The sequence below is a fragment of the Camelus bactrianus genome, chromosome 7 (genome assembly GCF_048773025.1).
Source record: "Camelus bactrianus isolate YW-2024 breed Bactrian camel chromosome 7, ASM4877302v1, whole genome shotgun sequence".
Classification (NCBI taxonomy): Eukaryota; Metazoa; Chordata; class Mammalia; order Artiodactyla; family Camelidae; genus Camelus; species Camelus bactrianus.
In genome coordinates this window covers 57,707,928-57,729,609 of record NC_133545.1, presented here as the reverse complement: position 1 = coordinate 57,729,609, position 21,682 = coordinate 57,707,928, and the positions used below count along the sequence as shown (strand labels likewise).

Genomic DNA, 21,682 nt, shown 5'->3' with positions numbered 1-21,682 from the left:
CACTGTCGATTCTTTCACAGAACTGTGTCACCACGTTCAGTTCTGTATTCCTCTATAAGAAATTTTATTGCATGCCCCTCTCCCTACTAGTTTCACCCCATCAGGGCAGGGATCAGCCTTGCTTTGCTCAGCAAGTATTCTAGTGCTCTGTACAGAGTAGGGGCTCAAATGATTTGTTGAATAGGTGGATGCTAACACGAATGCCACCTGTAAATTGAAGTATTGCTCTTCCTCGTTCATTACAATGGAGTGAATAACAACATTAACGGGAGCTTGTTAAGAATGAGGTATCCAGCTTGCCCAAATTATATAAAATAGTACCATGAGATGGCCAGATAGGCAGGAAATGCCTTGGGGGAATGTTACGTGTTGATATTAACACGTTTATACCTATTGCTTACATAAATCTATCATTTTCCTTTAAATTGCTGCCACCTATAAGGTGAGCTCCCTCCCCGTTGCCTAACACCACGTGTGCTCATATGGGAGGAAACTGATACATGCTTAGAGAAGGTGTTACACCAAGTGCAGGATGAAAACTTCCAAAGTAGGGCACAAAGAAACCCCAAGACTATTTTGCAACAATGAAGGAGATGCAGAAAGCGGTCAAATGCCATGGAATTCAGAGGTACTGACTTGTGAGGAGAGCTGCTGGATTAAAGCCTCCTGCAGAAGTACAGCACTACCATAGCTCATGCTTCCTGGAAAGACAGGCAGGAAAAACGTTAGAAGCAGAGACACTGCTGGTTCTGAGCATGCATGTGCTGTGTGTGTGCTTTCACACTTGTGCGTTCACACACATACACACATCCCATCTCTCCAAAACCTGGCAGTGCCTCTAGCTTTCTCCTATGAGGGTAGTAACCATAATGCTTGTTTTTTTCTTACTACCTTCCCTAAAAATAAGCAGAGCCTTAGCATCCTGCAGTAACTTCAAGCTTATTTCCTGCTGTCTGCCAGCCAGAAAGCCTGTCTGGTATGACCAGTCTAAAAACCAGCTCTCTACTAAGTCATGCTTGGGCTGAAAGGGGCACTAGATCTGGAGTCAGCAGGAAAGTGGGTCTATACCCAGTTCTGTCAGGCTCTCGAGTGTGATCACATGTAACTGCAACTCTGGGATTCTCTGCCTTCCTCCTTACAATGTCTCTTTCACAGCACCCGGGCTGTGACTTAAAAAGTGAAAGGTAAAAAAAAATGGAATACTCTGAGCACCAGTAGTTATTAGAGATCTTTCCCTCATCTGGCTTACAAATTTTAATTATGATAGAAATACATTTAGTTTAGAATAAAGTGGAAAGTTCTCCCACTTTAGTTGGAACTCCAAGTTCCACATGGAGTTCTGGGACAACAGGAAGCTAGGGAAATGCCATACCAGGGCACTATCACTCATCTGAACACTAAGCAATGACACATATTCTTTCTTTCTTAGGAGAATTTGTCTTATCTCCCTCACTAAACTGTAAAACTGTCCCACCAAAACAGGCAGATTCAGTAACTGGCCAGTTACTGAAGTCACTGAAGGAAGATCAAAGAATGGAAAGTAAGCCTAGACTTTCTGCTGACATACGGTCAGTCGATTTATCTTTGAAGTGAGTGCTTTCTTTGCACATGTAACATTTTGCTCCAGAATCAAAGCAAAATGGTAAAAAAAAAAAAAAAAAAAAAAAAAAAAAACCAACACCAGACATTGCCACAGAGAAGGGAAACATCTTGGTACTCATCCTGGGATGAATCTTAAAACATCTCCTTTAAAAAACCTGATTCCTTCTTTAATCAGCATTTCCATTCATTTTGTAGCTCCTGTTCTTCATAGAATGGTCAATCTGTCCATTCTGGGAGCCTCTTTCTAGGAGATTGAGCAGGGGGGGAGGGTACCAGAATTCTGACCAGTGTTTCAAGGAGAAACTCCTCCTTTAGAGAGGGAACAATATACGATGTAAAAAGGACAAGGCAGGGCTTGCTGGCCTGATTCATAGGAAGACAATGAGTAACAGCAAAGTACTTTTGAAAACAAGAATTATACTCTAAATGACAAAGGATTCTCCACTAATGCACAGTCATATAAAAAGGTTTGACAGAATAAATGAAAAAGGAACAAGATTTCTGACTGAAGCAGAGGTTGGAGAAAACAATAAGAAGTACCCACTGGAGTCACAAATCTAATTCAAGTTCCTCATAGGGTGTCCTGGGCCCGCTCTAGAGGAAACACGCACATTTCATTACTAAGCGGAAACAGTGCAGCCAGGTGAGGTTGATGGAGTCCTTACCTCTTTGGCTTAAATGCTCAAGGCTTTCCCAACCTCTTCACTAGAAAATGCAACTGTCCTGTGGACAGATACATACAGAGATCTAAAGTGGGTGCGAGATCCTCCATTGGCTCCTGCATCTAAAACATCCAAACAAGTCTACCTCTTACTGCTTTAAAATCTACAGAAAGGTGGGGGAATGTTTCTCAGCTCCCTTAGGGCTCTTCCCACATGAACAGTTAATTTCTTCAGGATCTTTATCACTAAGTAGTGCTGCAACTTGGTCTGAGACTACAACCTAAAGAGCTTCAGTGTGACCACGAGGGAGTGTAGGCCAGCACTGGATGGACAAAGGAGGCATGTCACGTGGAACACGGGGAGCCGGGAGGCTAACAGATAAACACAGGAGGTCCTTGAGCAGAGATGTAGCAATGGAAGAGCACTATTTGGAGAACGTATGATTTGGGGCGTGTGTGTGTGTTTGTGTGAGAAAGAGAGACAGGCAGACACAACTGTGGATATCTTTCATTAAAGGCCCTGGTGATGAAAATCCAACACTGGTGGCCGCAGTGAGAAGCAGGAGGAAGGGACACATGTAATGGGACTTTTGAAGGAAGCCTGAGCGGGATATGATGGCTGACTGGATAAAGGAGACGAAGCTAGTGAATGAGTCAAGCTTTGAATGTGGCACCTAGGAGGCTGGTAGGACCAAGCAGCAAAGCCAGGTAAGTTGTTTAAAAAAAAAAAAAAAAAAAGAGGCCTGGGGAGGAGACTGGAATGGAGAGAGGGCAGTGTTGTGTTGATTTGGGACACTGGAGTGTGGCCTGTGAGGGGACTTTGGTGTTTCCTAGAAGTTCTGGTGTATCTTAAGTGAGCAATCTGGCTTACAGAGAGAGACCCTGCAGTCAACACCGAGAACGTGGAACTGAAGTTGGTGAGACCTGATTAGGTCACTTAAAGAATGTGAGGATGATGATGGAGGAGCTGATGAAGATTTTGAGGAATGGCCTGTTAGCCTGAGAAAGAAAAGGCACCAGTCAGTGAAATGAGGGAAGGAGAAAGGAAATTTACCAGAAGCAGCAGAATAGTGAATAGCTAAGAAATTAATCATTTCTCCTCTATTTCCGAGACTTTGGGTGTAGCCTACCGCACTGGCGTTAATCATGTATGTGTCTGCCTCTCTTCCAGGCTGTCTGGAAACCTCTTCAGGGTAGGGACCCTGCATTCCTGCTCTGTACCTTCAGTGTCTAGATGGTCCACCTCCCCAGTAGAGAAGTGGCTGCCGAGAAAGCCGTGTCGGGGCACAGGTGGAAAGGCAGTAGCTGTACTCACTGTGTGTGTGCTCAGTTCCCTGGCGATGAGAAAGCACATGGTGACTGAGTGATCACTTCACATCTACAAACCCTGCTCTGGACTTCCTCTCCCCTGACCCAACCTCCCCCACCCTCCCTCCTTTACAAACCCTTCTATCTGCCATCTGCTATCCTAGCCAAGGTAGAAAGAACTCCCCCATCTCCTTACCTCTTAATGTTTTAAGGGCAGGCACACAAAAACAGCTTGCTACAGATTTTGGCTGCATCCTACCCAGAAAGATAAAATGGGGCTTTTAATACTGGCTGGTTCATAGAACTGTCGAGAAGCCTAATGAAGTAATGTGTGCAAAATTCCCTGGCCCAGGGCCTGGCCCCACAGTGAGTACCCCATATGCGTTAATCATCACTTTCCTCAGTGCTCATCCTGCATACTTAGGGCTGAGTACATCTCTTGGTATATAGTCATAGCTCAAAAAAGGAACAAATAGTTTAAGCTTAATTATATAAAGACTTCATCAGCCCCCACACAGCCCTCATGTTTGGGTGACTGTGAAACACATACACACAACCCAAAAAAGCTCCTCCTAAATATAGATTTCTCTTCTATGAAGAAGATGTATGCTTTTGTTTACAGCTTGAAGCACATATTCAGTGTTTTGACAAAAATAAAATGTCAGAAAACTGGAATGAAGTAGAAATAATATCAGAAATATTTTAATCCAATCTGACCCTCCTACCATACACTGTAGATAAAAATAAATTAAGAAAGCAGATCGTATTAGAAACATTCGCTAAATATTTATTGAGATGAAGCACAGCACCATGTGCTTGGAAGGTGACATGAAGGTTATTAAGGTTTCTTAACATCTTTTAGAGCCTTTAGTATAGTTGAAGGAAAGAAAAATAGAACAATTACCATTGTTCTATTACAAAAATAGAACAATTACTATTAACCAAAAAGTGAATTCCTAGGTTTTAAGCCAGGTTTAGAGAAGACAGCGGTCAAAAATTGACAGGGAGGAAGTAAAGGAAGAGATGTCCTGTTTGGGTGAGGCAACCAGCACTTGCCATGCAAAGACTGATAAATACGGAAGGGGGGGTTGTTGAGAATCAAAGAGATGAAACTGATGAGGGATGATGAAAAGGAGCTGAAAGAACACTTGGGTACAGGAAACTGGATTGAATACAGTTGTCTACTGAAGGCCATTTTAGATTCTTGGACGTAATGGAAGAGTTTCTTGGAGACTGAAGCCATGGTTGTGAACATTGATTGAGTTTTGAGCTGGTGACTCTGGGCCCCTGGACCAAACGTCCAGTTAACCAGTATACTTTCACGATTTGTCATTCTTTTCTACTTTCTCACGGTCAGCACAGGAAGTCTGCTGATAGCATTGGCTTCTACTTTTGTCACTGCAGGTATCTCCTGGACTAAAGTCAAGTGGTTCATTCTAATTCATTTTTTTCACTATTTCTTCCTGTCAATGCAAAAAACTCGAATTTCATTCACTCTAGCGGTCAGTGAGTATAGGGGACGAAAGTGTATATTCTGGAGTGAGAATGCCTGTGTTCTGGTTGTGGAGAATTTGAGGTAATATTTTTTGGAAATAGCCAATGTGCTTTCCTGTTTGCATGTCCATGCACCTGACCTTGTCCATTATCATCCTGGGGCATACATCTGCCTGGGATGTGTAGGAGGCTGTTCATTTGGACTGTTGCAGGAGAAATCCAGAGAGAAAGTGGTACTCTCCAGTTTCTGACAGCCCAAGTGAGGTTCTCAAGCCTGTAGCAAGACATTAAGCTTGAAACTGAGACTTTGCCAGACAATAAAGCACTACACAATTTTTATCTCCCACTTTAGGAGGTGGACTTGATCATAGTTTTCTTATGGTGAGGGTGGCAGTGGGGAGATTAATGACCAGAGAGAGGAAGGGAGAAAGCCTGTCCATTCCCCCTGGCTGGGCAGTCAGTCAGGGACGTGGGCAGTGACATGTGGGGCCCAATTTTGTCTGAGGGAGGGAAAGCTCTGAGGGAAAAACTAAAGGTAGAACGTGGTCGGCCCCGCTACCTCCTTGGGAATTTGCAAGAGGGGAATTTGCCTCTCAAGCCTGTCCCTAATCTAAGTAAGATCAGCGGCATCCAATAAAGCAATGCCGTGGATGATGGAGGGCTGCATGTAGCTCCCCAGTCTGGACTCTCTGGGTGTGGAGAGGAAAAAATCCAGAGGATCTCACATGCCCTCTCGAAGGAAGAGGACGGTGGTAAAGGGAGCTGGTAAGTGAGCTTGCCAGGGAGTGGCCCTGGGTTGGGGGCCAAATTGGAGTCCAATGTAGTTTGAATTGCCATTGGGGTGATGCATCAGGGGAAGGTGGCTAAGGCTCCTAGGACATTGCCAGAGCAGAGGAAAAAGGCCAGGCGTTAACCCAGCCACAGGGTTCAGGGACACACCATGCAAGCCCAGAACACTGTACTGCAGCAAAGCCAAGAAAGGAGCCAGGGAACAGAGGGTGGCTCTGAGGACGCCATCTCGCCTGCCCCCAGCAAGACACAGTCAGCTGGTGCCCTCCTGGGAAGGGTAAGTGGGATGGAATTCTGAAAGAGTATCCCCAAAGAGACTATTTAAGCCAGCCCTAAAAGGAAGCAGAATTTTGAACAGAATCAACATTTGAACTGAAATGAGGGAGGCTCTTTAACTTCATTTAACTGACAAGTCCAGAAGTCCCCACCACGCATGCTCATAAAGAAACCACTTCAAGTCTGGAAAATAAGATGTGGGTGTAGATGTGACCTGAGTAAATTCGCAACCCCTTCCCACCTGGCCCTGCCACATTGTGTGTGACCATGAGAAAGTGACTTAACCTCTTTAAGCTTCAAAAACCTCATCCATGAAGAGGGGATTATAGTATCCACCCCCTGGATAATTTGATGAGCCTATTCATGTAAAATGCTTAGAAGAATAGCTGGCACAAGATAAACTCTTAGTAATATCTTTGCTGATTTTGGTATCATTTCTACTAATACATTCAACTTCAAAGCTTCTGTTGTCCTATTCAAGAATGGCTGCACATCTGTCAAGAAATGTCAAAGTATGATACGCTGGACATTCTTCATTTCTGACTTCACGACTGCTAACGTATCCCCACCAGCACAGGATGTCATTCTGGGACAAATGAGAATTTCTGTTTTCACACCATCCCCGACTCTTTCTCAAAATCTTGGTACTCACTGCAGGAAGTAGCTCAAAGCGAGGACATCATTTCTCATGAATCACGTTAACTGTAACAAGCCACAGAGTAAAACGATGGCAGTTGCAGGACCTGGTGCTGGAGACCTCTCTGTCTTAGGCTGATCTAGCCCCAAGAGGAGAGACCAGCTACAGGCAACAGACAAACCACATGAACAAGGAAGGATGCAGAGGGGGAGGATTTATTTGTGATGCTGCAGGCTTTTTAACATGCGTATCGGGACACTAACAGTGCCAGACTGCTCCTGGAAAATTCCCTGTGTTTAACATGTGTAAATCAATTCTCAGAACTGTTGGCTACATGCTCACAACGCGGCATGATCCTGAGTTATCAGTTCTAGATATTAACTAACCTGAGGCTCCATCCCAGCTCTCTTTCAGTTTCCAGAGTCAACCTGGAGAACACTAAGGAAAGTCTAGTTGAAGTAAGAGAAAAGATTTAATTAGCAAGGTTCATACTGACTGCAGATGAGCAAAGTAGGTTTATCTGAGTGTCTGTGGGATACAGATCTCTAGGCTCTAGGGTTTTTGGTGAGTACCAAAAAAGCACAATAATGCTTAATATAGTAGGATTTCTGGGGTTTCATTTAAGTGACTTTCCCATGTAATTCAATATTTACTCTATTTTTTACAAAAAAAACTTTAAAAATAAGAACTCTTCATACCTTAGACACCTGTCTTCTGGAATGTCTGTCTTGTTAAAGCAAAATCAACCTTTTTTGAATGGATCAGTCATCACTGGATCATCAGCTATTCCGTGCTGGTGTGCTGGGAAAATATGTCTCAAGGTGTGATCCATGGACCCCAGGAGGAAATCACCTTGGAAACTGATTAAAAATCAGACCCTTGGGTCCTACCACCAGCCTCCTGAATCAGAATCCTCAGGTGGGACCCAGGATTCCCACGTCCAACTCACTTCTCAGAGGATTCTTATACTCAACACAGGCCAGAGAGGCCTTTACTCAGGGTTACTTGGTTGTGCAGGAAGATGTCCTTTACTGGAAATACGGCAGGATGCCCCTGTCTTTCTGTGCCTATTTGCTGTAGGTCTCTGTTACTTCTCCTGTTACAAGTAGTAACCTTCCCGTGATGTACTGGCTTTACACCTATAAGCTGATAGACATAGGATCCGTGACCAAGGTGCTGGCCTTTGCGATGTTGGCTTTCCATCCCTGAGCCTTATACTGTCTGTTCAGGCTTGGGACTCTAACTGTGGGATTCCTGGGGCCCTCCTGCTGTGAGATTCATGTGCCTGACCCCAGGGAACCCATGTTGGAGACACCAGCCGTTTCACCACAAAAGGGCACCTACAGAGCAAGATGAAACAAGAGAAATAGTAAATGCCAAACACAGAATGTGGCTAGATGTTCAGAAGACAGACAGATTTATGGGCTGGCTTGGTTTGAAGGAAAAAAAAAATCTAAGTAGTCCTTAAGTGTAAAATGAGCCCTTGGGGTCAGAGACAATGAGAACAGAGGATGCAGAATGAGCTGGAAGATGCAGCTGCTACTTTAACGTGGAGCTGGGTCTCTTCCACCACAGAAGCGTTTTCCCTCACAGCAACTAAGCACAGGGACCCACTTATTGAATGTGGAGGAACTCGGGGCAGAGGTGGTGGGAAGAACATTGACTGCGGAGTCAGAGGACTTGGGTCAAATCCTGAATCGTGTGTGGCTGTAGGCAAGTCAGTCAGAACCATGGCCCCTCAGTGGTCTTATGTGTGAAAGAGGGCAAAGAATTCCTGCCCTCACTGAACTGCTGTGCAGCTTCAATGAAGTAATGAATATGAAACAGCTCTGTAAACTGAAGACATCTTACAAATATTTAATCAGAAATATCCTGCATTGTATACATATTTAAGTAGCTGCTACATCTTATCTGTAAGGCAGAATGCTAAGAAAAACCACAGGCAGGCTGGGAAAAAATTCAAATATGTTAATTATCTTTACATAAATAAACCTATCATATTGTTCAGCGTGGAGCTTAAATATCTGCTGTGCTTTTGTACTATGAAAAAGACATCTCTAAACAAAAAATGAGCAGTACTTTGACTTTTGCACAAATCATGTTTAACATTCTCTTGAAAATGTGTCCTTATTTTCTCAGTTGAAGAATAAGTGAAAAAGTTGGTCAAATCTTCATTTCATTTTCAAAATCCTCTTTCTAACATCAGTTTCTTAACATCTGCTTTACTCACACGATTTACTAGCATGTAAGAAGGGTGGGGGAGATGGGGACACGCCAGGGAGAGACGAGGGACAGATAGGCCCACACAGAATATAAGAGGTTTTGCCCAAAACCGAAATACACTACAGATGGGGAAGAGGGAGGCTATTACCTTAGGAAACCTAACCACTGTCTGGCTTCACATCACTGCTTTTAGCTGTTTTTTTTTTTCTTCATAAGGTGGAAGACGTGCAAACTTTCTTTTTTCTTTTTTTTTTTTTAAGGCAAAGCTAGTTCTTTCAGCAGAGAATTAAAATTAAAAGCAGACGGTGGCCCGGATCATAAGTAGCAATAAAAGCTTTAGCTGACATAGCTCCAATTTACAAATCACTGGCTTTTCCTGGCAGCGCTTGGGGAAGGAGGGTGAGGAAGCAGCGCCTACACAGCCTGGATGAGGAAGATATGGAAAGCTTTAACATTAAGGATGTGTTTCAACTTTTCATTCGAGGACATTTGATTTATGGGGACCATGATAAAATTCCAGTGAAACCTGAGTACTCTGTACAGTCTCTGGAAACCCTGGGAGCGGGAGCAACTCTGTCCTTATGCCTTCCCAGTTGCAACTGACTCTGACGTGGATACTTTGTGAGCAGGAGCCTGTGAGCACAAAAAGTTGTGGGATTTAGTATCTGCATGCATTTCCATTTCTTTCTAGACTTGAGCATTAGGAGGCTCTGCTGAGAGTATTAAAAATAAATGGGTAATAAATACATACTAGGAGGCCAAAGAGATGTAGATTGATTTATGGCAACGGATATCATTTCCCAAGAAATTTTAATGGCAAAAATTAGGGTTCACAGGAGCTTAAATACTCTTGATTTAGTTTGTAAGACCTGGAAGATGACTAATAAAAAGGAACTTGGGAAACTGCTAGATTTGAAGAAAAGAGTTGAGAGACACTGGAGGGAAAGGTGTCTGAGCCTATGAAGTAGCATGAGTGAGAATTAGAAGTGCATGATGACCACAGAACAAGTCATTAAAGCCAGTGGAAGACCCCCAAGTTCAGAGATCAAATGTCAGCCTGCAGACACTGCAGCCCAACGCAAAGGCCCAGCATGGGTGGAAAATGTTTCCTCTGAAAGAGCTGTTCTCTCCCACTTTGATTCTTTTTTGGGAAAGGATTTTTCTCTACATTCTCACTGGTGTGAAACACAGAACTCGTTCCTTCAAGGACACACTGAAGGGAGATGGAAAAAGCTACCTTTCTACTTTCTCACCTTTTCCCAGTCCCTTCAGGACCAGCATCACTCGGCTTACTCTAATCCTCTCAGAACAGTGAAGGCTTTCAGAAGAAACAGTCTCCTCTTTCTTAATGTTGGTGGTTTTCCCTAGGCGGTATTTTTGATCCTTTTATCCTTCGGTGACTTGGCCACCTCACATGACTCTTCCTGCTGATGGCTTTCGAAAATGACTTCATCCTCTGACCTCCTCCATCCGGCTGACCATATGACATCACCTTTGGAACTCAGCTTCCCATCTTGCCTCTAATGCCTGTCTTCTCTCTTCCCTTTATTATTGTTAAAAACAAACCCCCAAACCCTCCCCATTTTTAAAATCAACTTAGAGAGTTTTCTGTCATTATCCCTTTCCTTCTACCAAACCTTATCTGTTCCCCCTCTAATCTCATTAATTCTCATTATTTTTCATACATTTTTCATGTTATTTTAAGGATAATACATGCACGTGGCACAAAATTTAAAAAGCACAAAAAGGCACACAGGACAACTCCAACCTCACTCTCATCTCTGCTTACTGCATCTCCTCCTTCTTCCCCGCCTCATCCAGCCCCTGCCCCGGAAGTAATTACTACTGCCAGGTTCTGTATCTTTTTCCCCTGAATTTAAGATTAAAAAATTGAAAGGGAACAAGATCCTAAATGTAATATATTTTACTATGCTAGCTTATTTTAAGCTTTCTGTCTGTTTGAGAAATGTCTTCATTCATTTCCCATGCATTTATCTATGGACTGTCCATACGGTTCTTCCTCCCTTGATGTGGGTATTTTCCAAGCCCCTTTGCCTGGACCTCTCTCAGAACATGAACTAATATCCATGAACTATTTTTTGCTCATAAGAATGCTGAGTTCCACCTCTAAAGGCCCAGGAGAAAAAAAAAAAAAGACTTAAAAGAACAAAGCAGAAAAAAAAAAAAACCCATCCCTCAATTTGTTTATATAATTAATCTATCTTGGGTAGTATCCCTTATTCCATTGTCAGCAGTCACCAGAAGAACCACAGTAAGGAATCAGCATCTAAATGACAATGGTTGTCTTAGAATCACAGCTGGGGAGTGAATTTAAATAGATGGATGGACAGATAGATGGGTAGTTGGATAGAAAGAGCCAATCAACTGTGAAGTGTTACCAAGCCCTAAAATCATATTTCATTTGATGGGAACAACAGAAGCCTGATTAATGCATGTGGGAATTTCATTTCAAAGTTGTACCAGTGGCCTTTCAAGGGCCCGCTTCTTCTTAAGTCTCCCTGAGTTCATGTGAAATTGGCCAGTTTAAGACTTTAGGACTCCTAAATACAAGTTTTATTTATCTTGTGTAATGATTAAGTGTGAGATAATTTTTGAATACAAAACAGAATTTTTTCACTTGGGATAATTTTATTATACCTAGAATTGTCCTGAAAATTTTAAGCTAGAAGGGTAAGCACACACATCTTAAAGCCTTCTGTTTCAGGTCTTACTCTTACTAAAAACTCATTAAAGGAGGCAAGGGAAGCCACTCTGAGAGAAGTGAGTTGAATTGTGCACGCTTTAGTGAACAGAGCCACCACTGCCTGGGTCACAAACTGGGTCACATGTGAGCCTCCACTGGCTAATTTCCTTCTGAGATTAAAATTATCTCTGTTCTCTGGAGACCAGGGAATCATCAAATATCTTTTATCTTTAAATCTCAAAACCGTAAATGGAAAACACTCGTGTTCTATTGACTCATTCTTTTGACTGTTCAAATACTAAAGTATGGATGGACTTGGACTTGAGATGAAGGAGATTCTGAGTTTCACTGAGAGACAGGAAAACCTGTGAAACCATCGACAGTCTGTGACTCCATTCTGGGGCCAATCCTGCTTGGATAAATCTTGCCAAGAACACTTTGTTGGGGGTTCACAAAAATAATTCAATCATTTAAACAGTGCTATTCAAATCCTCCCAATATCCCTTGATGACAAACTAACACAGAGCACAGGGTTGTTTTTTTTTTCCCTTGTAAAGTAATTGTGATTTAAAGCTTTCTTTCTGAAATATTAACTTTCCATAGGCAATCTGTAAATCCAGTCTGATGTGAAAGCGACAATTTAGACAACCATCAAATCATTTTTTTTTCTATCACTGAAAAGTCTTGTTGCAGAGAAGAATGTATTTGAAGAAGATTCCTTTTACCTCTAATAAAAGAAACTTACAGTGCTATAAAGCTATTGGCATTCAGGAATGGCAGATATATTGCTCCTGTTTGAAATTAAATAAAATCCACTTTCAATTTTGCCTATCTAAGTAAGCCACCATTTTGTAAAATGAGAATAAAAGCGTAGTGGAATGAATCCCTAATGCATAAACATTTAAAACGAGAATGCAAAGCTAACCCACCAGGGTGCAACTGTCTTCTTTCATGCCACATTCTTGAAGATGATAAAAACTGCAACCAATTTACCATAAGAGAATGAGAAGACTAGCTGGGAAAGATGACACTCGAGCCATTAAGCAACAGGAAGAGGGTGATCTAGAGGGACAGAGAGATGTGACAGACTTGGGGATGGAGACTACAGAGACAGCAGCTAGTATATCCCACTACTTGAATACAGTAATTTTCCATTAAAGCATAATCTAAAATGACACCTTCTTCAGGAGCTACCAAAAGGAGACAGAGGCAGATGGAACAGTCTGTGGTTTCAGGAAGGGGAGGGTGTCATGGCCACCAGCCATCCCTCTGACCTGGCAGCCAAAAGCACAATGTGATGAAACGTGGAAATCATGAATCCATACAACAGATTCTAGCTGCTGAGGCACTGAGAAAGCCATGGTTATAATTTTGATCTGGAACCTGATGGTTCTACTCAGTAAAATCTGTGTGTTTTGTATATAAACCATGAAATTCTAGACACCAGGCTTGCATATGCCATCCAAGACACATAAGTCTTGGGAAGAAAAGCCAGACAATCTGGCAAAAGGAAAACTATCTTGGGTTGGATCAGTTCACCCTTAGATAATGAACTTTTGTCCAGAGTCCACTTTGAAACTTGAGAGTTAAGCCAGCTCGTCTCAATTAGTGAAATGCCATATGCAAAGATTTGCTACCTCTCACGAGAGAGAGAGAGAGAAAATCTATTTTAAGCTGACACATTAGCTTTTATGATATTACATGTTTATTTTTAAAAACTACAAATATTTATGAATCTTATAGAAATTAGATGATGTAAATTATGAATTAGTACATGTAGATAATATCTTCCCAGATGATAGAATCAAAATCAAATGACTCCTTGTTTGAATAGCTGAGTCTCATTCATATTTAAAGGCAGGATTAAATAAAACACTAAAAAGATGCATATTATATTTGTTTATCATGTGTTTGGAATTCAAAGGAGGGTCTTAAAGAGCTATTTGTACACAGATGTTCACAGCAGCCCTACTTACAATGGCCAAGGGATGGAAGCAACCCAAATGTGTCCATCAATGAGTAAATACATAAATAAAACATGGTATATGCACCAATGGAATATTAGTCAACCTTAAAAAAGGAAATCCTGCCACATGCTACAGCATTGACGAATCTTGACATTATACTTAGTGAAATAAGCCAGTAACAAACAGACAAATACTGCATGATTCCACTTACGTCAGGTAAAATAGTCAAATTCATAAAATCAGAAAGTAGACTGATAGTTAACAAGGGCTGGGGGACGGGAAAATGGGGAGTGGTTGTTCAGTGGGTACAGAGTTTCAGTTTTTTAAGATGAAAAGCTCTGGAGATCTACTGTACAACAACATGAATATACTTAACCCTACTGAACTGGACACTTAAAAATGGTGAGACAGTATGTTTGATGACATAAAACCATCTTCAACGAGTCCTAGAAAGTGTCTATAAATCACTCTTCTGTAAGGGGTAGAAAGTAAATTTTTGGCTTTGCAGACCTCAGACTGTCATTAACTACTCTACTGGGCCATGGTATCATCAAAGCAGCCATAGACAACAAGAGTGAATGAATGGTCATGGCCATGTTACAACAAAAACTTTAAAAACTCAGGTGGCTGGCCCATGCACCACAGATTTCTAACCCTTGCAAAAGCATTAGTATCTAAATAAGAGTTAAATATTTACACTTCTTAAACACCAAAGGCTCCTCTACCCAAGAATTAAGGGTGAAACACTTTTTTTTTTCTAGAGTCCAAGATGAGAACAGCAACAAGATGAAGCAAACTCAACAAGACCAGAACTAGCTTGTAGGAGGAAAACACTACACTGACAAAGGACACACTAGCCCTGCTCCAGGGTATACACAATTCTCTACTGATGAGTTTAACAGTTTTAGAGCTTAATGGTTCAGAGGAAAAATAATAAAAAATACTACAGCTGTAAGAGAGCTTGATGGTCATCTCTCTTTTAGTGGATGAGAAATTGCCACAGACTGATGACACTGACCCACGCTGACACAGAGGGTCAGGCAGGGCTGGGAACAGGGTGTAGGGCCGCCCCACCTCTGAGGTCACGCCCCTCTCTATTTCCAATCACTGGCCACAGCCAGCCAGCCACCAGCTCTGCAAGAGTTAGCTGTTTCACAGATACTTTTCCAAATGGTCTTGGCTTAACCCTAAAACTAATTTTTGCTATTCACCAAGTTCAGTGGAGAAAAATCAATAAAGACACACAAAGGGCCCCAAAGGCCTCATCTCATGAAATTCAGAAATGAAAGCAAGGGGATAATGATTTGTCCCATCTCCCGTTGCACCATGTAAAAACGGCATGTTACTCCCATGGCATTTGGATGATATAAAGAAACAGCGACCTGAGGATGGGGTTTAGCAGCTAGGTTCAACCTTCTTGGGGACCACAAAACACAGGCACCCTGGTTAAACAACCAAAACAATGAGCACTCATGAAAAACCAACAAATGAAAATGGAGAGTTCTGAAACAGATCCAACAGCTTTACAAGAGGAAACTTCATCCCATCAAAGAACTCAAGGCAAGGCATAGAATTTTAGAACCAGAACAGACCAAGAGGTAAGGGGGCAAATCCTCCCTTCCCTTTGATGCATGAATTGGGCAAAGCCCTGGGCGTGAAAGGATTGCCTAACAGACACTTAGTGCTAGTCTATCGTCTGGACCCGAATCAGACGTTCTCCATACTTACTCAACACAACTCGCTGGGAGGTGAAGGGTCAGCCCTGCCCTTGGCACTGAACAGAAGCAGAACACTGGGTTAAGCCAGAATGGCTCAGGAAGAAGGGAAAGGCCTTTATCACAGAACCGGGAGAGGGCTGAACGGTGAGGCTCCTGCATCACTTGGTGTCTCCAGCTCCCACGGGACCTGCCCTCAATTGCTCAAAGAGCCCGACCTCTGACAAAGACCAATGATTTCAGCAGTAATTAATGATACTGTCAAATTAATTAACCCAAGTCTTTGTCCACAGGAAAAAAAAAGAAACCCTCTAATGTCAATACTGCTATTTACTAGTCCTTGACCAAGCTCAACAGACTCAAACCTTCAGTCAGGATACAGGGGCACCACTGAATGATGACCCTAATAGGTTCTCACCTAGTAAGCCACCACCATTTGTTAATAAACCCTCTCACTATAACATATTCTTTGATAACACAACTTTAGTGAATTCCCAGCTCTCTAACATCTAACACTTTTAAATACATACAAGTCTGAGAATGCCAGTGTGTATCTTTCACATCCCCTGCAATACCTTTTCTATACCCTTTTGAATTATAGTGATGAAACACGAGACAAATGCTGTAGGATTTCATTAAGCCATTTAATAAATGGCCCTCATTAAAACGCCAGCTCCCTTGTCCTTGTCTATAAGGACTCCAGCTAACCCAAGTGCCCACGTATACATTTCCATATTATCTCTTTAGAGGATTCAGAACTATTTTCTTACACCCAACACAGCTTTTATTCCATTTAGAATAATTACCCTCCATCCCATTTCTGACTTTCAAGAAAAACAAGACACTTAATTGACCACAGGAGGACTCTCTCAAGGGCATCAGGCTGCAAAAGCTCTTCTGTGAGCTCACAACTTAAGCTGATGTAATCTGCTACAAGAAGCTGACTTCTATTTTTAAGTTATACCCTTTTACTCTGCCTTCAAAGGGCACATATATCACACGTTGTAACTGCTCATAAAATACTTCGTGGCCTAGTCTCCCATCCATTTCCCTCCTGGGGTGAATGACACTGTCAGGAGAGGCTTCCAGCTGCAATAGCAGTCCAACCCTGCCCATTTAAATTCATCCACCGTTTCCTATTATTTGGTCTTTAGCAGAATAGCTACAGATGACCCCACTCTCCGGGTGTCTTGTTTACCACGGTAATTCTGACAAGGAACAGATGACTAGCGGGGAGGGGGGTGCTCCTCCTTGAGGGCTGGGACCAAGCTCTTCTACCTCTTTGTATTTCCATCCCCAAAGATAGGCACTTAATAAGTGCTTATTAATGTCCCTGCCGAGAGCTCTGTCATCGGGCCCATGTGCTCAAAGGGCCTCAGAATGAAAACAGATCATTTGCTTTGTTTAAGTTTTTCATTCATCATTTCAGTCATGCTCGCTGTGTTATTAAAAAAAAAAAAGTTGCTTAGAATTTTGAAAACACTAGGAAAAAAGCCTCGGTTGGAAGTGAAAGTACATTTGATCTTGCTGTTTATTTATTTATACATATTCTGCTCATTTCTAAAAAGAACGAAGCGCTCTGTAATTAACATGGTGCTGTTACAGAGTCTGGCAGAGGTCAGAACAGGACATTTCTCTCCGGTCTACTTCCCTCTTCATTCCCTGGGCACCCTGTCTCGTCTGCGGCTCGCCCAGCCTCAGGGCTTGGGTCCTTCCCATCCCTTCTCCAGGGGGAAATGTGAGTGAGCTTTTGAGAACACACATTTGATCGTGTCCCTCCCCTTCTCAACACTCTTCATTCCCCTCAGCCCTCGGAGATATGCCTTCAGCCATGGGCTGCTTACCCGCCCAGACCATGCCCCACACCCACTGTGCCTTTCACGCTCTGGTTGGAAGGACCTAAAAGGACTTAAACGTGTCCTGTTTGTTTTCACCTAATGGCCTTTGTCCATGTTGCTTCCTAGAGTGGAACTCTGCTCTGCTGTCCCTACCCCCTCACTCAGCTCCTTCCCATCATCCTTCTTGACTAGTTTTAGATGCCACTTCCTCTGGGAAGCCCCTGCTGACTGCTCTTGTGGCACCATGTGCCATCTCAGATGATGGTTCATCTTACCACATCATATTCACTTGCTCAACCCCCAAGTGACCACACGGGACAGCGGGGAAGCCACTACATCTGCTCCTTCACTTCGATACCCCTCTGCGTGGGGCCTGGCACAAGGTGCACATCAGGATCATTTATGGGATGAGTGAACAAATGAATCAGTGCACACTAAAGAGTGCAGCTGGGGGATAAAACTGTGAGGTATGAACTACAATTTTGTTTCCTCAGAAAGTGTAAACTCAAAGAACAATATACCATTTTAGTTCAGATTCATCGATTAAAATGTGAAGGAGGCAGCTGGATCTGAGGAGGACTCAGAAATGCGTTCCAGTAACACTTTCCTGAGAGATAAATGGAGACTCTGTTTAAAATGGAATCCTACAGGGACAAAACATTAAGGCTTGTTCAACGTTAAAATTCATGTTATGAATTCCAAGCGAACAGGAGACTCCACAGTTTAAATTCATTCCAAAGAGTGCAGCAAGCCACAAATTAATAATACTACTTCTTACCTGCAAAGCCACATATGTCAATTTCCAAAACATCCTAAGGTCAGTTGCAAGTGGTGAGAAAGCTCTAGAGGTTTGAGAAGACAGGGGTCTGGCACTTCAAACTCCATGGCTGGAATTTGGCCAGCTGATATGGGTGCTAACTTGGGCCAGGTGCTGGGCTGGCCCTGGGGGTGTGGCAGAGAAGAGAGCTAACCTAGTCCTTGTCCTTGTGGAGAGTCTAGTTTAATCAAGTATACACTCGAATACAGACTTCCTGGAAAAAAAAATCTTTCCCTAAATTCTAAGCACACCATGTTCAGCTATTAAATTAAATGCAGCACACATGGGATTGTGGAGCAAGGCATCGCTTCAGCTACTTCTGCATGGCGAAGGATTTTAAAAAAAAACAAAACCGTATTTTCCAAAATCAACAGATTGATGACACTAACGAGTGGGTAATGTTTCAACATTCAAACCAAATGACGAAAAGGGCTTGGTTTATTTCATCCTTACACAGCTAGTAACCACCCTTAGAAACAGAAGCAAATAAACACAACTTCAAGTGAAAGTATCCTACCTTTCAGAATAATTTTATGTTTACTTTTATTACTTGGCACATAGAAAGCGATCAATAAATGTTTGTTAAATGAATAAATCACAGAAGAGGTGTTACTATGAAAATGCCTTTGTCAATTTTAGGTATGTTCATTAACTCCCTTTTTTTCCTCTCTTAGGGAAAAAAAGTTTGCATATTTTCTAGGATTCTGCCTTTGATTTCCCTGTCTGATCTTGTGCTAGATACTTGACACAGGTATCATGTTCTTCATCTATGAAATAAAATCTGTGTCTTGGTTATTGTGAGGCTTGAAGGGAGCAGTAGATATAAAGTGACTGGCATTAAACCCTGCAGATAATGTTGGGTTTTTTGTTTTCTTTTTTTTTTTTTTTGGTGGGGGGAGGTAATTAGGTTTATTTATTTATTCTTAGAGGTACTAGGGATCGAACCCAGGACCTCATGCATACTAAGCATGCACTCTACCACTTGAGCTATAGCCTCCCCCTACTTTTATTCATTTTTTAACCTCTCCATGCCATCCTCCTCCAATCCTCTAAAGTGTCAAAGACAAACCAAATTACTGGCCTGATTAGAAAGTTAGGAAATTTCAAACGTAGCCTGGGCTTGCCAACATCTGGCTATCAACTTTGAAAAGTTTTATTTACTATTTTGGGGCCTTGGTTTTCTCTTTCATAGAATGAGTGAATTTCACTAGCTCAGCTTTAAGGAACTTTTCAGTTTTGACTGTCCGTGACCTCAGAAATCTGCCTTTCTGAGGAGCTGGGTGCTGCTCACACTCTAATGTCATCTACAATTAGAAACAAAATGGACTCAGCCCCTTCATAGCGAGGGATTCCAAACTACAAACCAAAGTAAAACCTGACTTTTAAAGAATTTGTATTAATCTCATACCTGGGTCAACAACTGGTGATCCTGTCCTTAAGCAAGAGAAAGTCCCTCCTTTCCCCCACCCCACACCTTCCTGCAACTCACACATCCCACACAGCTACCTCCCGCCAGCCAGACTCCTACAGGCAGCTTCTCAATTATGTACTTTGAAACCCAGGGGCTTTCAGCAATATCAATTACAAAGGGATCATTTGAAATGAGTAAGACAATTGACATAATATTATATCAAACCTAATATTTGCTTGATTTTTTTGTGTTTCACACTCTGAAATACATCCAAGTCGACCAAACAAAGACCTACACAACAAAAATCTCGCACCATTTTCAGAAATTCTCAGTGTATGACTGCCACCTAGTGGTATGATGTATCCTTGTACAACCTAAAGTCCAAGCAGCCAAATCGACACAAGAAACTTTAAATACCAAGGAAACGTTGTTCCTTTGCTTCTCACCAGTCATTTCAAGGAAATTTAGGAGCATATCCATCTCCTCAGCTATCTATTTTGCTCATACAAATACCTGAAGGGCCTATTGCAGATGGAGTCAATGCCCCCATTATTTAATTCTCCAACTAAACCCCACTGCTTCTGAACCACTTCACAAAACAAAGGAGCATTACTATTCTATCAATTTTAATATTCATTAGCAATTAACAAAGATTTCCCCAATAGTCTGTTCTCACCTTCCGGTTTCATTTGCCCTAATCTTGATTTTTAGTTATGCATGAAAAAGCATTTAAAAGTGACAGCCTTACAAAAAGTGCATATTATATGAAAATCTGACTTCAATTAAAACCAGTTACTAAATCCTAGCAATTTCCAGCTGTCTATTCTATCTTATCCTTAGAGAATTATATATTCCATTAATTGGTATTCTGTCACATTAAAAAGACATTGGCGGTGATTAATTGCATCCTTGGTGTTTCTGAGTTAATGTCTTCCTCACTAGAGGGATTCAAATCACATCTCATTATCTTCCAGCAGGTACCCCTTTCGGAAACCTTCTCCTACCTTCCTGAACTTCTCCATTTGCTTGTAGAGGTCTGGATCAAGCTCCTGTGACACGTCCTTCATCCACAGCAATGCCCCTCTGTATTCAGTCCGGCACTGCTCCATGCGGTTCACTGTCAGCCAAGTGTCTGAGATGGCCCGGTGCCGAAAAGTCTCCACTTCTTGGTGAAAGCGACACAAAGGATTGCGCAAGGCCAACCTAGACAAGAGGGTAAAGCCACAATCTTGACATCTTAAAAGGGCCAGCAATGTGAATCCCTAACAGTATATCGATCTTAAACTCCTGAGCCTAGAATGGTGCCTGAAACACAGTCGATGCTGCAGAAGTATTTGATGAATTATAACTGAAATGTATGTGAAACGATGAGTCGACCAAGGATGAGTATCCATGTGCTGACCCCTTAGCTCACTGTTACTTATTGCATCATTGAGGAGTCTCTCCATCAGTATTGCTGCTGGGGACGGCGGGGTTCATGCCTGGGCAGAGTACTGGTTTAAAGCTGGAACCAATCCTGGGTTAGTGGAGGGAGGTCAAGGCATGACCGTTTCCCCCTTCTACTCCTGGCCACCCCCTGCCTTCTGCCTCTCTGAAGCCTGGCTCTTTGAGAGGTCATGTGTATGATTAGGGCTCCCCGGCTGGGCCATTCTAGATTACTCTCTGAAGGCCATGGCATCTGCTGCTTGCTCCAACAGTCACAGAGAATGTAGCACAAACAGAAGCATTTTTAAATGGATGAGGAAGGAAGAGGAGTGCATTGACTGAGGGTCCACTGTGTTAGGCACTTTCAAGTATGTTATTTGATTTGACCTTTATTTTTTTAAAAGAATTAAAGATACTATACTAGAAATGAATGTATATTATACCATGAAGTGGGTGTAAAATAATTATAATATTGGTCATAACATATGATTATTTATTCAGTAAGAAAATGTTTGCTGCACATCAAACTTTGGATAAAGCACTTATTTGGCGGGGTTGGGGGCAGGGGGTAGGATGGATACTGCTTCTTCTAACTTCCCACCCAAAATGAATAATATCAAATGAATTATACTCTCAAAATACAGTTGTATCAATGAAGTTGTGGGACATAGGTTCAAAAAAATAAAAGATTAGTATTAACATTTCAATTTAAATGCAAACTTAAGCTGAAGGGAGCAAAGGTGTCAGTGAGCTGAAGTCAGCTCTTGGCGGTTCCATCAGCGTCTGCAATGCCGTACACATGCAGAGCACTCTCA

General features: G+C 42.2%; 1 protein-coding gene across 11 annotated transcripts in view; it reads right to left on the bottom strand.

Annotated features, from left to right (window-relative positions):
• ICA1 (islet cell autoantigen 1) overlaps positions 1–21,682 on the bottom strand; it is a 141,096-nt gene that overhangs the window by 81,715 nt on the left and 37,699 nt on the right. For all 11 annotated transcript variants that reach the window (XM_010972112.3, XM_045508491.2, XM_074367435.1 and 8 more), the window contains one exon: positions 20,447–20,645. In XM_010972112.3, coding sequence (XP_010970414.1) covers positions 20,447–20,645 — 199 coding nt within the window. The remainder of the gene's footprint in view (positions 1–20,446; positions 20,646–21,682) is intronic.